The 18,362-nt window shown below is 33.3% G+C and overlaps 1 protein-coding gene across 26 annotated transcripts in view; it reads right to left on the bottom strand.

Annotated features, from left to right (window-relative positions):
- The window catches only part of LOC106880470 (uncharacterized), a 159,321-nt gene that overhangs the window by 46,073 nt on the left and 94,886 nt on the right, over positions 1-18,362 (bottom strand). For 14 of the 26 annotated variants that reach the window (XM_052967005.2, XM_089350629.1, XM_052967004.2 and 11 more), the window contains one exon: positions 12,949-13,050. The exons of the other annotated variants lie outside the window; for them this stretch is intronic. In XM_052967005.2, coding sequence (XP_052822965.1) covers positions 12,949-13,050 — 102 coding nt within the window. The remainder of the gene's footprint in view (positions 1-12,948; positions 13,051-18,362) is intronic. 26 annotated transcript variants of the gene reach the window in all.

The following is an 18,362-nucleotide window of genomic DNA, read 5'->3' as shown; positions in this document are numbered from 1 at the left end:
TAACTTTCAAGAATCAGTGGCTAACAAATGAAAGCAGTTATATATTATTAATGCAATTTTGTATAGTATTGTCTTGTTAATAGTAAAAAGTGAGCTTTTGCAGAGAAATCTATCAAGTTGCATAATTGAATATATTGATTAGAAAACAGATGACAACTTTTTGACGCTTTATCAACTGATACCAACATAAAAATACAGATACGAAACTTGGAAACAATAAAGTGAGTTTCAGTGAAGACTCAGATGTTTTATTGCATTAATAATAATTTATTTTTACCAAAAATAATGAAAATACCATGGAAATTCAAAGAAACTTAGAAAAACTTATCAGAGAATATGATTTCTGAGTTTTAATTCATTGGGTTTACTGAGATAGAAATTCATTTATCTTTTGATCCCAATGAAATGCTACAAGCCTAAAAGATGAAAAAGAAAGAATAGCAACCAAGATGATCATTTCTATAACTGGTAAATCGAAAGCCAAGCAAACTTTATACACTCCAAATAGTGATAGATGTTAAATAGCACATGCCACAACTTTGATGCATACCATAAAACAGGTCCAGAGAATAAGTGAAAAAAATATTTCTTATAACTTGCTGAGATCCTTCTTTCAAGAAAGAATGAAATTATTACAAAACAAAATTATAGATACCAATATACTTATTGAGAATATCATGCACAAGCAGAACTATAAAAAGCAGTGATCAATCAATAAAATAATTCCGAACTGTGAGTAAAGAAATTCAAAACAAATCTTGATTAAGCAGCTATTGACATGAGCTGAAACAAGGAACTGATTATGATAAAAGGCATATATAGAGGGTCTATAATTTAATATACGACGTGTGTAACAAAAGAAGTTACAAGATATGTGATTATGCATAAATATATATATATACATATATATATATATTATTGTTTTGATATCTGACTCATACAAGTATGGGTCAGACAGGATTTGCTGAAGTAAGTTTTATTACAATTGGATGCACTTCCTGCCACCAAGCAAAGTTAGATGTCTACATAGGAGTTTGTAGACAAACAATACTTTTTTTGTATGAAACACATCTATACACACATATGATGAGCTTCTTTTCAGTATTTACCAACCAAACTCATTCATATATGTGTGTCTGTGCAAGTGGATATTATATATGTAAACGGAGTATGGGGAAAAACCATAATACAACATCTGAAGACATTAAAAATACAAATAAAACAAAAAAGAGCAATCTACCAACACAAAGAGGAGCCACCACCTAGATGAGGTCAAGTACCTTGCAACCATGACCATCTTCTGTTCCAATCACTTCCATAAGCAGAGCTTTCCACAATTGCTCCTGAGCACTTTTCATTTTAGCAAAATTTTATAAGATAATGTGGCATCCTGGTAGTACCTTGTGGTTGGCTCTCTGCTGATGAAGGAGACCTGTTAGCTTCTTAGAGCTCTACTTTCGCATTGGACCCTTTAACACTGAGGACAAAGCAAATTATTCTGCCCTGCATATCCTCAGAAGTTTATAGTGCCTGCCTGCTATTGTTATTGCTGCCTCTGATGTTACTTGCTGATAACTTTCCTCTCCTCCTTCTCAAGCAGAAAGCCTTTATGTGGGCTTTACACCCACAAGTGCAACAACTAGGCTTTCTCACAACACAACCACTGTGATTGCCTTTCTTATTTGCTCCCACAATGCAGTACAACTTTAGGATATCTTTGTAGCCTTTGGTGGTCACTTGACTACAGTTTGTGGTATATCATTCCCACACTCATCACCTGTCTGTAATGTACTGAAAAAATGATGTCAAATCAAGGGTTCAATGCCTATATTAACATCTTTAGATCATGACCCTTGTGCTTCATTTTCCCATACACTGTAGTATCGGCTAGTGGGCAGGTTTATGATACACCATTTCTATATTTTCTCACCTCATCCACAGTCTTAAGGCCATTCACATATTTGTATGCTCTGCCTATAAAAATGCTGAGAAACAGAGAATATTTGCCTCCCTTGTTCCTTCTTTGATGAAATTGCTTGGTAAGGAGGCAAAGTCTTTAGTTACATACCTCTCCTACATGTCTTAGTTATATGACATACTTACTCTATATGTCTTTTGGGAGGAATTGATCTATGTCTACTTTTTCCCTCTGAAAACATATCATTAGCAAAAGATGTATTGCTATTATTATTGTTTTTGCTTTTAAAATTTTGGTAATCACCATTTCTTTTCCTCATGTATTTGTCAAACTGTAAATGTCCATGTTTACAACTGGCTATTCAATTTCAGTTGTCATAATTTTTTTCCCTGATGATCTATTAATTTTTTTTCTATTTTTGTTGGTGTATTCTTTGCTACCACATTTGTGGCTCATGCTTATCTCTCTGCAACATCCAGTTTTTCTCTGGAGCTCTATTACAGACAACCACTCATGGCAAACAATAACAACAACACAACTAGTAGAAGCAACAAAAACAAATTCAATGCCAAAATTTAAAAAAAGTAACCCAAAGAAAGTAATACAATAAAGATTCCAGTAAGTACACATGACACTTATTTTATGTATTACATGTGATTATTACACACAAAATAATCATCAGTGTTTTACATCTAATTTTCCATACTAGCATGGGTTGGATGAGTTTTTTTTTCTGAAGCAGTGTTGGATGCCCTTCTTGCCACCAACCTTTTGACTCAGAAGTGTATGGAACTTTTGAATATAAATATAACAAACTGATCTCACTAATTACAACTGAATCTTATGTGTATTATATGTGATTGTTACACATAAATATACTATTTAAATAGCATGTATGAAAGAATAAGGAACAAATAATCTCTTCAAGCAACAAGGCAAAATGAAATGAACTTTTGAATACAGACACAATAAAATGAAACGACTGAACTTACAATAAAACCAAATGCCATTTTAAAAACAAATCCTCTATACACATAAATCAATCAATGAGCAACAAAAGTATGACTGGCCAAGTCAGGATATATAATGAATTTAGTAGTGTGAGCACATTGCAATCATGATGTGAAAATAAAGTAACATATGGTGTCCTCTCATAGGTCAACACTGAATAGAAATGCTTGTCTCTTGAGGAAAAATATGTAATATGACTGTGAACATTTGTGAATGTACAATAAGCAATAACAAGATGCTAAAAATTGAAACAGAACTAACTCACAGAAAGATCATCATCATCATCATCATCGTTTAACGTCCGCTTTCCATGCTAGCATGGGTTGGACGATTTGACTGAGGACTGGTGAAACCGGATGGCAACACCAGGCTCCAGTCTGATTTGGCAGAGTTTCTACAGCTGGATGCCCTTCCTAACGCCAACCACTCAGAGAGTGTAGTGGGTGCTTTTACGTGTCACCCGCACGAAAACGGCCACGCTCGAAATGGTGTCTTTTATGTGCCACCCGCACAAGCCAGTCCAGGGGCACTGGCAACGATCTAGCTCGAAAATCCTACGGGAGCCAGTCAGGCGGTACTGGCAACGGCCACGCTCAAAATGGTGCATCTCATGTGCCACCCGCACAAGAACCAGTCCAGGGGCACTGGCAACGATCTTACTTGGCTTGCCGGGTCTTCTCACGCACAGCACATTTCCAAAGATACATAATGAAAATAAAACAACTGACAATAAATAAAAAGATGATCTACCACAAACCAATGAAAGCATTACAACAGAACCTGCATATGCAAAACATAAGATTCCACAAATAAAATCTAAAACAGTAAAGAAACCTTCAAAGAGCTCAAGGAAAAAATTATGATGAACACCCGAAAAGACCCCATGGAAACATTCAATCAAATATATGACTCAAGTATACCCTCAATCTTACATCATAATTGAAAATAATCAAAACTAATTTGCATTCCAGTTGCACATAACCTAAAATGATAGAATATGGTTTGAGAGAAATCTGGTGGTTATTTCAAGTATATCAAGTAATCCTATAGATGCTCTTGTTGACTCATGTTTGCTGATAGGTGAAGTACCCAGTCATAAAACATGTACACTATGGCAACACATGTATAAAATTTAGAGTAAAAGCATGTTTAAGTGGTGCCTCTACAACCTAATGAATTAAGGGTGTACATCATATCATATGCATAAGCATTATCAGCATTTTCATGTTTTTCATGCTAACAAGGGTTGAACAAATCTTCTCCAGCATATTTTCTTGTGACTTGATTCAGTCACTTGCCATCTCTTCACCAGATTTACTTTGTGGTGTCCCATGGCTATGTTTCTGAGTTTGAAAATCCTCTAAATATTCTACAGATTCAGCTATGAGAACTAAGTTATTGGCATACTGGAGTTCCCATGAAACAAATCTTAAACTCCTCTGTTATGACCTGAAGAACTATAATAGCATGAAAGGGATGAGAACCAAGCCTTGACAAAACTTACAGCATACTAAATTCCTTTTGAACTCATTGCAAATTCATAACTTACTGACAGTATCTTTGTATATAGTTTGCTTTACTTTCACACACTGCTCATCTATATCTAACTTTCTTAAAGATCACCTGATTATATATTGTAATACCTTCTGGAAGACCTTCCCCAAATTAATCAATGCCAGGTAGAGTGACTTGCTCAAAACAAGAACTTCTCTCATTGTTGTCTTGCTAGGAAGCAGATATCAGTAGTACACTGTCCTGGTACAAACCCCAACTGCATCATATCTAAGCTAATTCCCTTCCTAATCAACTTCTCTCCTTATTAAATATACCTGACATCTATCTTCTCTTCCAGTTATCTGATAGTGTTCCCCTCTTTCTTTCAATCCTTCCTGGCCTGACTCTAAGCTTTTATAATTCTGTCTACTGTACCATTCGACTATCATGTAACTTTCAATCTGGTTGGTACCAGATCTGATCAGTGGCTCTTCTGACATATATACATCAGTGGCAAACTGTTCTGACATATATACATCATTAAGAACTTTTCTGAATTTATGTCTAGCAGAGAGAGCTTTCAGCTTCAATATAACTCCGAAGCTGCTTATCGTTAGTCTATACTGAGTGGTTCATTTTTCGTCAATGGAAAGACTTAATTTTCACAATCATCTGTCTATCCCATTTCCTGGTGTATGTGAAGTCTATCTGTCTTGCATGCTCACCTGGTTGTCAGTAATTAGGTGGTTAGCCGGTTTTCTGAAATCAGTGTTGTAAATGGTTAGGCTATTCGCATCATAAATTTGAACAGCCTTGACCACAGCTAATATCAACAGGTTCTATATAAACTGCATTCTAGATTAGCAGAAATAACTGTAGCTGTTATGTTGGCTAAGATTAATTATTGTGTCACCTTCTGGATACCTCAATTACTTTAGTTATATATTTCCATTCCAAGAATGTATCTATTTGCCAGTATACTTACAGAATACATAGTAATAAAATACAAAGAATATATCAATGCAATAGCTATTATAGAAGATTTTAAAAGTATTTTAAAAATACAATAGAGAAATAGAAAGAATTGAAAAGGTTTTAGATATAATTTTAAAAACCTGCAATAATATTAGTTTCTCCTAAATAAATTTAACTGACCATGTTTGACTGAAACATGAGAAACAAAAAATTCCACAAACATTGAAATTTGTCATTTCATTTTCTAAGATCTCAGGTTACATATTTTTAAATCAAAGAAAACAATTATTATTATAATAGATCAGATAGAATAATGGTAACTTAAGTAAAGAGAATTTTTGGCTTGGATTTAATTTTCAGTTGAATAGTTCAATTTTCTGAACTAATAATTTCATTGATCCTATGAAAGATATAACAACATTTTATTCTCCTTTTGATATCACTAATGATCTGACTTCTAATCTAAAAAATAATTGTTGATAATTATTTGTAGAATGGTTCTGCTCAGCAAAATTATCTAGTATAAGGCAAGAGACATTTTATTTTACTTACAACAGACATATCCTTTGTTTCTGTTTGTAGCTCTAAAAAATTATTTCAATTACCAAGAAAATGAAGATATAGGCGAAATAATTTAGAAATTTAGACTACTAGAGTTACATTAAAAAATTCCATGACACAGTGTTCTACATTCAAATCTCAAGAAGTTGAATTTTTGTTTACATGCCTCAAGGCTTGAAGCAAATATCAATATTACAGTGACTAAGTTAATTGATTATTCTTCACTTTTAGTGGGTCTTTAAAACCATTTTCTGAGTTTCAAGAATGTGATCTTCTTATCTACAGACATCCAATTGCAGCGGTTCAAGTGCTTATCATCAACCACATAAATCTGAATAGTCTTGGAGAACCTGCAAAGGTTATGGATACAATCCCTTCCTAACACCACAAAAAAAAAAAAAGAAAAAGAAAAGAAAAAGAACCCTCTATCTTAAGCTAAAACCTCTTAATATTGTGATACAAATAAAGTATATAAGTGGGAAAATTAAAGATGCTGGGAAAAATACAAAGGATACCAGTAATAACATGACAGAAAAAAAACTCTCAACAACAGATGGATAACTGCTGAACTGAGCACAGCTCATATAACACCTATGAAATAAACTAATGTTGCTCCTTTGGATAGTGACAGACACCAGAAAATTAAGTAATTTAAAAAAGGAAAACACCTCACTATCATCACCAACAAATTAATATTTTACTATTTAGCTGTTAAGATGTTACCTAATGTTGATAATCTCTTTATAATGGGTAAGATATTTTCAAATATTTATGGAATGGATTTAATTTAAAATTTAATTTTAAAATGTTATGTGTGTATGTTTGTAAAATAACCTTATTTTAGCATTTATATATACACTATGTGTGTGTGTACTTGAAGATTGTTACCCAAAGTAATGCAAAAGAGGGCATAACTTTTATAGTAATTGACATAGGTTATTCAAATTGCATATGTGAGTAGAGTATATCTTCCTCTATAGCATATTTTCTTCCTGTTCTTCATTGCAGTAAATAATGGGTTCCAAGCAGAAGCAACATGCTGTCATTGAGTTCTTGACAAAAGAGGAGTCCAGGCTGTCTCACATCCATAGAAGGCCAGAGGTTGTTTACAGAGATGACACCACTGCCAAGAGCAAAGGAGAGGAAAGCAGTATTGAAGACAAACCACACAGTGGGAGACTATCAACTGCAACGATTGGCATGAATCACCAGTGAAAACAGGAATTGATTTGCAGAGAGACGAGTCACATTCTGTGAGCTTGCTGCACAACTGGATGTGGTCACAATGCATTGCAGAAAATGGTATAAGACCGGGTATTGGAAAGTATGTGCAAAGTGGCTACCTCAGCAACTGACACCCAATTTGAAGGAAAGAAGGATAGAAATCTGCACAGTGCTGGAAGCATTTGAAGCCAATGAAGATGTTTGTTTAACCAATGGGTGGGTGGGAATGAAATGTGGGTGTAACTTTATGATCCAGGAGAAAAAGCTTAGTCTATGTAATGGTTCCATTCCTGTTTTCCAAGGCCTAAATGGTTCAAGAGTAGGTGATTAGCACAGAATGTCATAATGACAGCGTCTTCTTCTGGAACAAGGTTTTACCATGAAGAGTGAGCAGTACAATGACACCATGAAAACGCTTAAAGAAGTCATAAGGAAGAAGGGACTGAACAAGAATTTTGGAAACAATCTATATTCATCATAACATTGTGCAATCACACACATCTTTAGCAATGGACCAGGCAATCAGCAAACTGAGCTGGTCAGTGGTCTTTCATCCGCTGTACAACCTGGATCTGGTGCTTTCTGATTTCCACCTGTTTGGTCCAACGAAGGTATACAATGATTTAATGACACAGATGAGGTGAAACTAGCTGTGATGTAGTGGGTATAACATCTGAAATTTTTTTAATGAGAATTCAAGAGATGAGTTCAATTATGGTGCAAACACAGTGACTATGTTGAGTTGTACTTTTTTATGGAAGAAGAGTTACTCGACTAACATGATCAATTTGAACAACCTCTGATAGTTAATAAAAAAAGGTATGCCTACTTTTGCATTAGTTTCAGGACAATCCTTGTATATATACATATATCTTGCATGTTGAAATAATGATAATATAAAATAATAGACTCTACCTGTCCTAATGTATCGAGTAATCTAGATATTACTTTACATTCATTTTCCAATGATGGAGGGAATGTATATATTTGTATTTGTGTATACTCACTAATGCAAACATAAGTTCACTGTGAATTATTATGCAACAGCAGATATGCATAGATATTGTCTTAAAACATAAGAATTGAAATAATAAAAATAATTTGTTAAAACTTATCATATGATGCAGATAAGATTCAGTTGCTCGAAGTCAGTATTTCATATGACATTGTAAAAGTACCTGTCATTTAATTATGCAAATCATGAAAACTTTTAGCATATAAAGACAAATCTATCTTAAGTAATATACTGATAATCTGTTAATTCTCTTTCTCTTTCTCCTTCACACAAGCAGTAAATAAGGATAGCAGATTCCATTTAATCTATTTCAGAACATAATTTATTTTTCCAAATTTAATACCTAAAATGCCCTCAACATATCTCTATAGTTCTTTGGTGGAGCGTGATGTCTGGTTGATGGATAATTGTCCTCAATGACTTGTACAGAGATTTTATATGACTTGTTCATAAATTCAGAAGACAATAGCAAGTGTTTCAAAGTGTGCCACAAACATGGGACATCAAGGTTCAGAACTTTACTTGATAAGACTTACTGTAGGGTTGCTACACTATTTCATGGATGAATGATTAAGATTATTTAAGCAGTAAATACATGCAAGCGTTTTACCAGCAATTCATGCGAAAGTTTCACAAAACAATAGAAAACAACCAAAAGCAAAAGTTTGTAAAAAAAAAAAAGTGAAAATGTTATTTATCTACACTAAAATATATTTTTAATGGGAATTGAATGTTTTGTTCTTGTAAACTGATATTAAAATCATAAATTATTTGATTTTGCAAACTTATTACATTTCTCTGTGTATGTGTGTGTGAGACAGAGAGAGTCAATGGTATGTCTTTTACATACAGTCAAGATACATATTAACAAAATAATTCCTCCACAATTCTATAACATATGTCGTACTTCTTGTTTTTCTATACTTTTAAAGTTTTTGCATGAGAAGAACAAGCTAAAACTGATTGTTTTATTTTATGACTCCTACTCCAACCCCATTTACTTTCTCTGAATCAATGACCAGTCACATCTACATGTAGCATTATTAAGACCTTTAAATAAAATGAACAGAAATTAGAAATAATTCACAAAAACTTCTTTACTCTTAACATATTCACTATGAAACCTTACAAGTTACTGAATCTTCAAAAGGGATACATTTTTTTACATACTTCTTCAATTTATCAACAACAGGGATTTAAATGACTACCAACATAGAACATTCAGTTGTTATTGTAAACGTGTTCATAATTATCATTAGTATTAATATTTGAGTTGAGGAGGTGATGAAAATGCCACAGAGTTGTTCATTTTGAATCTGAACTCAAGTCCTATTCCATTCAACTTGACCTTTCATCCTCTGGTTTCAACAAATGAAGTAACAGTAATACAACCGAAGGTGATTTAACTGATTCACTATAAAACTAAAAAAAATAAAAAAGGCATCGTACCTATTTCAAAGAAATCATTATTATTGCTATTTTTAATGTCAACTACTTTACATATGCTTTTGATATTTTTGCATGTATATCTGTGTGTATGAACAAGTATCAGCATATAGCCACATAAATTTCTCTCTATACTTAATGATATATAAGCTAAATTTTATTTCTTTCCTGTATGAGAACTCATTATTGTTGGTCATTCTTAATAAAGCAGACACTATGGCAAAAAGGAAATAGTAAACAATTGCTTATGACCCACAAATCTAGCTTTGTTACATTGTTGTCATTTTTACAGTTTGTAATTTGTAATCCTTCATTTTTCATATTCTCTACATTTGGTCATTTATTGGGCATCTTTTTAGGCCCCACCTTTTATCAATATTATCATAGAACAGATGAAAAATTTTATCTTCTCCAGTGTACTGTTATTGACTATTTTGTTATGATCAGAATGACAAACCATCACCTATTTTAATTCAAAATAGCAGGCAGTAAATTTAGTACTATAAAATAGAAATAATGCCTGTCCTTGACATACTATCAGATACAAAATGATTTATGCAGAAGAGTTTTCTTATAAGTTTGTATCAAATTGCATTGTTAAGAAACACTATATGTTTCATGATTAATTAAAAATCATTTTATTCTTGACTGTTAGTTACAATTATGTTTCTTGGAAAAAGCAAGAATATTATGACATTGTACCCCCATCTATTTTACTGATGTAAAAAATCACCATGAGTAATCAATCAGTAGCTTTTCTTTAATGATACAGTCAAGTTATGATGCAGTATGAAGGATAAGATCATGCATTTAAATCTTGCTGCATCAACTGTATGTATTAGTTTGTCTAATAAAAAACTGCTTTATAATCAAGTATCTTTTGTAAACCAAAACAAAAAAGGAACAAAAGTAAAAGAAAAAAAACAAAAAAGAAATTCAAGGGTGCTACAGAAAAGGGGAACAAAAAAGACAATCATTATTAATTCTGAATAATAGCAAAACTATTTGATATAGAATGGTCCACAAGTTGAATAATCTGTTAATCAAAGCAGGTCATTTATGTCAACTTTGTAAACAATTTTGAAAATAGTAGTAAGTATGCTAATGATCTTAGACAAATATATAACATTAAAGTCACTCTAAGCCGGGACTGTTTATTTGTTAATTATTATCTACATGAAACAGAGAATATTTTAAAATAAAAACATTTTAAAAATTTGGATAAAAAGTGTTTTAGTTGTTCTACACATAAGTGTTATGAATATAATGAATTCTATCAACTTTTCCATCAGAAAATCTAGAACCTGTTTCCAACAGAACATATCTAACAATATTTGGAAGCCTAAATTGTTTCGTAGCGTCTTCTACAGCAACTAATCTTTTATAAAGCATCAATACACTACAAACATATATACATCAAAACACATACTCTACAAGAAATAGGCTCTAATTTCTGAATAAGCTTACACTCATCAATGTTTTCCAGCCACTGTTCTTTCACTGACCTTTGAAACACAAATACAATGGGGCTATGTATCTTTGAAATAGTTAAGTAGAGACTGTTCCTCTTAAAACTAACTGATACATATGTTCTCTTCTCATCACCTTCAGTGTGCCACCTTTACAGACTGCATACTAAAATATATTTTTCTATATCCTTCTTCAATTAGAACTTAATTTCAGTTGCATTTTCCCCACTTCACATATCTTCCCTTCATCAACAAACCTGTAACAATTAAAAATAAGTGTTAACTAAACTGATCCCATACAATCGAGATATAGACTCTCTCTCTCGCTCTTCTCAGATTGGTATATTTAGAGAAAATAGTTAGGATCTAGTAATCATATATTAAATATATAATTTGCACAAGAATATTTATTTTCTGGTAAGGGTAAAATAGTAGAGTAGTAGAGACAAAAATATGCTAGACTTAAATACCTAGTAATATTTAGTTCTAACCCCACATGTTCTGAGTTCAAATCCTATCAAGGTTGACATACACTTCTGAGAATCAATAAAATAAGCACCAGTCAGGTAATGGTTGACTTGATTGACTGTACACCCACCCTGAAAATTTCTAGTTCATTACAATAATTATTTCCTTGTGAGAATGATTTTATAAAGAGTAGAAGGACCATTTCTTGTTAATTGTTTTTTCATCTTTGGCAGTTTTAGTTATAAGTATTAAGTACTAACTCAAATCCCATGTACCTAAATCTTCCTTTCTCTGTCTTAAGCCCAGTTATCAACACTGACTACTTCATAACACTTTACTTTTACCTAGCTTGGTCGATCTAATCTTATATTCAGTAAACACAATTTTATCTCTTCATTTTCCTATCTGTTTTTTTTTTACACTGATATCACTTGTAGTTTATTTAAATGCATTATATCAGACAGACCAAACTCTGCAACCCTAACCTTATTCAATGTGTTTATTTACTAATTACCTTTCATGAAATATTTTATGATACAAGCATAAATAAGAATTTTTTTTTTTTTTTTTGTATAGAGGTAGAAATTTCAGTGTTCTTAATAAGGTTTATGGATCTATGCATTTCCATTTGATCATTTGCAGGTTTTACTTTCCATATTGCTTAAGCTCATTCAAACAAAGGAACTTAATTTTTTACTTTATGTGAAATATCGCAACAGTTCATAATCTTTCAGTTTATGCATTTACAAGTGCCTCTTCTAATTGATTTTTAAGTATTAGGGTGTGGGGTAAAAAAAGTGGCTTAAGAACAATCTAAATGATCTCTAAAACTTATATTTAATGTGATGTTTTATGTAAACTCTTTTAGCAATATCCTCCACAGCTTGAACCACTCTTACAAATTATTTATCATAAGAGATTATTGTTATTTAGGACAGGATGTAGCTGTTATCTCAAATAATTCTTGGAACAGCTATTATTTCTTATGACAAAAAAAAAAAAATGCTTGTATTTAAAATGAATATGAAAAATGTTTAAGCAAAAGAACTGTAAAACAAAAATTAAAATAACAAAAATGAAAAAAAAAAAAAAAAACTGAAATAAAGTATAAACATTTTACCAATTTCAACCAGTACTCTATAAATAATGTTAATAAGGTATCTCTAAATCTATTTTTTTTATAACTGAGATAACTTGCTTTTCACAATAAATGAAGGGTTTTAGTTTGCTTATATTAGTAAGAAGCTCATAAAGAATGTTAATTTGTATGTAATTGAAGTATCTATTTGTGCACAGCTAGAGGATACCAATTGGGGTTTATTCTGACTTGCTATGGATTTAAGAAGTGAGAAGTAACCAATATTCACTTTAAATATCCGTGCACGTGTCTCATTATATTCTTGTAGCCTTTCTTCTAAAGATTTGGTTCTTGATGATCTGGACAGGTGGGGCTTCTCTATGGTGTGGGTCTGAAAAATACATTATTTATTCACAGAGATGAAGAGAGAAATTATTTAAAACAAAAATAGTAACATGGTTAGAAACGTAGTAAAAATAATAATAGAAAGGATAAAAACTATAGAGATTAAAAAGAGGAAGAGTGGAGAAGGGGAATATTTTAAATTTATTTACAAAATACATTAAAAATAGAAACAAAAAAAATTTTAAATAAAAATAATTTTTATAACATTTTTCAATAAGATGATTATTATGTAAGGTGCCTCCCCATGAGAAAAAGTAAATGCTAAAGATTTTAATCTGAGTAATCTAATATGAGCAAGAGGTGAAATAAGAATTTCTAACTTTGGCCACAAATCTGTAGGGGGATATAGTCAATTCAACCAACTCCTGTTTGACTGTTACTAATTTTATTGACAAGAAAGGAATGATAGGCAAAGTGTAGAGAATCTATAGAGGGATTTGAACCCAGAACAAAAAAGTATTTAACTAAAAACTTCTCCATTTTGGCTACTCAATTGTAACTGAATTGAAAGTTATAAAGAAATAGATGAAATATTTGTAACAATCAACAGAAAAAGAAGCTAATTTAAAAACTAAAAGTAATGAATAAAAACAAAATTTGAGAAATATTAGAATTGAATATTTTCATTTGAAAATAGTTCAATTCATAATTTTTTGAAAACGCCTCTTTGATTTGTAAACCCTATTAATTTTAAAACATAAATTAAATTTCACCCACGCATATGCATATACACACACACTTGCACACACACACACACACACGTATATATTTGATGAAATGAAAATCCATAAAAGAAATTTTGGTTGCCAAATAAATGTGTCTAGCTGAACATATCACAGAGAATGTTCATGTGGAACTGAAGTTTATAAGAAAATTAAATACAGTTCTGATTGGCATTAAGATACTTGCTTTTAATATTGTGCCATCAAGTGTTTTAGTCTTTCAGTGGTAAAATAATGACTGGAGCCATACATAATTAGGTATTAATTAAAAACAGACTGTTAAAATATGCCAAATTAATCCACAGGAAAAAATGGCAGTGATAGTATATAGAACCAAATAGTAATCACTTTGACAGTAAGAAATAATAAATATTTGGTTGCATTTTAACAAGAAACAATATAACTTGTAAAAAATAAAATTTAAAAAAAATAAATTCAGAAGTAAAACTGAAGATATATAAATAATATTTAATATTCTAACTGTTGAACTTGAAATACTTAAAACTGAGATATAATAAGCAGATAGTTCATAACATATCTATATTGAGTCCTCAATAGTGTAGGGATAATAACATTGATTGAAGTTGAGCTGCAATGTGAAAGATTGTTATGTCCTAGGCATAGGATTGTTGTTTAACCTCAAGTCAGCCTGAGTGAGCATTTCTATCATGACTATCCCATCTTTGTATATCAGGGACTACATTGTCAAGTGTACTTCATATTTTTGACAATAGGCATAATTTGGGGGAAAATTTAAGAGGTCAAACATCTGTATAAAGGTTGGTATCAGACATATAAAACTTGAACTTGGTAAAGAAAGATAACAAGACATTATACAGTGTTTCTGCAGTAATTAGTGGTTAGCTGTACCTAAAATGGTATCAGTTTATGGCAAAATGAACAAAGACAGTCTTTTTGCAATAGGACTTGAGCTATATGTTGATAGGATATGAAACACTGGTTTTAATAATAAAGATAATAAAATGACACAAAAGCCAAACATTTTTTGAGAAGGAATAATCAATTAGCTCAACCTCAATAATAAATTCTTTTTTATAGTGAAGGCACTAAATTATAGATATATTTGAATAATGAGTTTTCAAAAGAAACACAAGCTAATTCAATCAAAACAGGATGTGAAAAAAATAAAAGAAATGAAATAGATGATATCAAGAATCCATCTAACTCACATATCTATTCTTTCTGCAACATTAGACATTAAAAATTTCAGATGCTTAAATTATCATTTAACATCTGAAATGAAAACTAAATGACCAAAACCTGAAAACAATGATCCTAAAACCTTTGGATCATTGTCATAAGCACGACCTTCAGCAAAGAAATTTTAGAGTTTATCTCCAAACTGTTATATGCAATTTTGAAAATTCCTAAACAAAACTGAACGTGGAGGGGCACTGATTTTTATTATTCAGGAAAGAAATGAGGTAAATAAAGCAACAATTTCTAAAAAAATATATTTATCTGCTTTTTTCTTTAAATTTAAATTATGTTTTGAATATATATATATATATAAATCTTAATATGGAGCAGAGTGAATGATGTGATCATAGAGTACCAAAAGCACAAGTTCTGCTGGGATGGACATGTCACAAAGTAAATAGACAACAGGTGGACCTATGCAGTTGATGACTGGTATCCAAGAGATCATAAAAGGCCACTTGGAAGGCCTCTATAACAATGGGAAGACAATTTAGTTAAGCAATTTGGATCAAGATAAAAAAGAATGGTACAATCAAGACAAAATTAGAAGCGCACTGTAACCAACGGTGTATAACATATTCTGATGGTCTGGTTGATACTATGATAAATCCTAACAACTCTTTCTACTGTAGGCATAAGGCCTGAGATTTTAAGAGAGGGCTAGTCGATTACATCAACCCCAGCACTCAACTGGTATCTACTTTATTAATCCTGAAAAGATGAAAGGCAAAGTTGATCTCAGTGGAATTTGAGCTCAGAATGTACAGTTGGAAGAAATGCCATTAAGCATTTTGTTCGACATACTAATGATTCTGTCAGCTCACCACCTTCAATAACTCTTAATAATGACATAAATTTGATAGTGTTAAATATGGTTCAACAAAATATCACTTGATGCAATATAACAATCTTTTGTCATTGAAATGGTATTTGTAAATTAGTGGGGTACCCATGGGAAACTTATGGGTAATAAATATTCAGTTTTATAGTTATTACTTATGGCAAACTGTACTCATCATCATCATCAAGATTAACTGAATGAAATATAGGGTCTTTATCCTCTAATAAATATAGTGGCAATGACCTCATCTTTGCGGCTGGAGATTTTAATGGGCATGTCGGACGGCAATCTGGTATCTTCCATGATGTTCATGGGGGCTATGGAATTGGTTCCCGAAACAAAGAGGGAACTAGGCTACTGGAGTTCTGTGATGCAAGCAACCTATTAATCTGCAACACCAACTTCAGGAAGCTAGACAGCCACCTGATAACCTATCAATCAGGTGACTCTGCTAGCCAGATTGATTTCATCCTCACCAGACAGTGGGATGCATGGTTGGTCTTAAATACAAAAACCGTCCCTGGTGAAGAATGTACCCCACCCAGCATAGACTAGTCATTAGTAACTTTAGACTTGAGGCCAGAAGGATGCCAAGAAGCAGACCAATCCAAAAAAGAAGGATTTGAAAGCTAAAGAACCCTTCACATGGTCAGAGATTTAGGGACATCCTCATTGAGGAATTTGATGAGAGGGAGAAGGAGCTACAGACTTATGACACAGAGGGTAACTGGAAATTTCTACGTGACAGCTTACTGAGTGCCACAGACCAAATATACAGCTGGTGCAAAGTCCCTTCTAGATCTAGAGTAATGTGGTGGTGGAATAATACCGTAGACAAGGCCATTAGAGCAAAGAAACAAGCTTGGAAAGCTTTGAAGAGTGGGGGTAGCAGGGAACTGTACCAGATAGCCATTAGGGAGGCTGGGAGACAGGTATACATAGCCAAGGGAGAAGCAGAAAAGAAGTTTGCCAATGTTCTGCGACATGAAGATCAAAGAATTGAAGTGTTTCGGTTTGCAAGACAGTGTGTGAGAGAAAATTGTGATGTTACAGGAGAGAAATGTGTCTGCATGGATGATGGTCTACTTGCTTTTAATGATTCTACAAAGAAAGAGGCTTGGAGATGTCATTATGAAAGGTTGTTGAATGTGGAGAATAAATGGGAGGAGAAGAGCCTGCCAAATGTTGACCCAGTCATGGGACCAGCTACCCAAATTGATAGCACTCTGGCAGATAAATCAATTAAGAATATGAAGACAGGAAAAGCCCCCAGCCCATCAGGAATCGCTGCTGAAATGCTTAAAATATCTGGTGGTGTGGGTTATAGTCTAGTCACCTGTATTGTAAACCAGGTAGTTCACAAAGGAGTCATATCCAATGACTGGCGTAGCAGCACCATAGTCAACTGCTACAAAGGTAAAGGTGATGCTTTAGATAGAAATAACTAGAGGGGTATCAAACTGCTGGATCAGGTGATGGAGGTCACGGAGAGGGTCATAGCCCAACTAATTTGGGAGAGAGTCTGCTTAGATGAGATGCAGTTTGGTTTTGTGCCAGGTAGAAGCACCACTGATGCTATATTCCTGGTAAGGCAACTGCAGGAGAAATATCTAGCCAAAGATAAACCTCTATACTTAGCTTTTGTTGACTTGGAGAAAGCCTTTGACAGGTTCCCCTGATCCCTAATCTGGTGGGTGATGCAGAAACTAGGGATAGATAAGTGGTTAATAAGAGCTGTACAGGCCCTGTACAGAGATGCTGTCAGTAAGGTAAGGGTCGGCAACGAGTATAGTGAAGAATTTTGGGTAGACGTAGGGGTTCACCTAGGATCAGCCATCAGCCCCCTCTTATTCATCATAGTCCTCCAGGCAATAATAGTGGAATTCAAGACAGGCTGTCCCTGGGAGTTCCGCTAAGCTGATGACCTTGCACTCATAGCAGAATCACATCCAGAACTAGAGAAGAAATTTCAGGTGTGGAAGCAAGGGTTAGAATCGAAAGGCCTTAGAGTCAATGTTGCAAAAACCAAAGTCCTAGTAAGCAGGAACGCGAACAAATCACAAACCCCCTCAGGTAGATGGCCCTGCTCGACCTGTAGAAACTCCATAAGATGTACCCAGTATAAGCTATGGATGCATAAGAGGTGCAGCAACATCAAAAGAAGGTTAACTGGAATGATAGCTTTTGTGTGCAACAGATGACAGGGGCAATAAACAAGGAGAGAAACTAGAAGTAGTTGATAGCTTACACTACCTGGGTGACCAAGTCTGCAGTGGGGATGGATGCTTGGAGAGCATTGCTACTGGAATGAGAATAGCCTGGGCAAAGTTCAGAAAGTTCCTACCTCCACTGGTGACAAAAGGCCTCTCACTCAGAGTGAAAGGTAGACTGTATGATGCATGTATGCAGACTGCCATGCTACACAGCAGTGAAACATGGGCCATGACTGTTGAGGACATACGTAGGCTTGAAAGAAATGAAGCTAGTATGATCTGCTGGATGTGTAATGTCAGT

The sequence above is a fragment of the Octopus bimaculoides genome, chromosome 4 (assembly GCF_046866305.1).
Source record: "Octopus bimaculoides isolate indiv1 chromosome 4, ASM4686630v1, whole genome shotgun sequence".
NCBI classification, from domain to species: Eukaryota; Metazoa; Mollusca; class Cephalopoda; order Octopoda; family Octopodidae; genus Octopus; species Octopus bimaculoides.
Note: the sequence above shows the minus strand (reverse complement) of the source record. Positions and strands in the feature narration are given on the sequence as shown.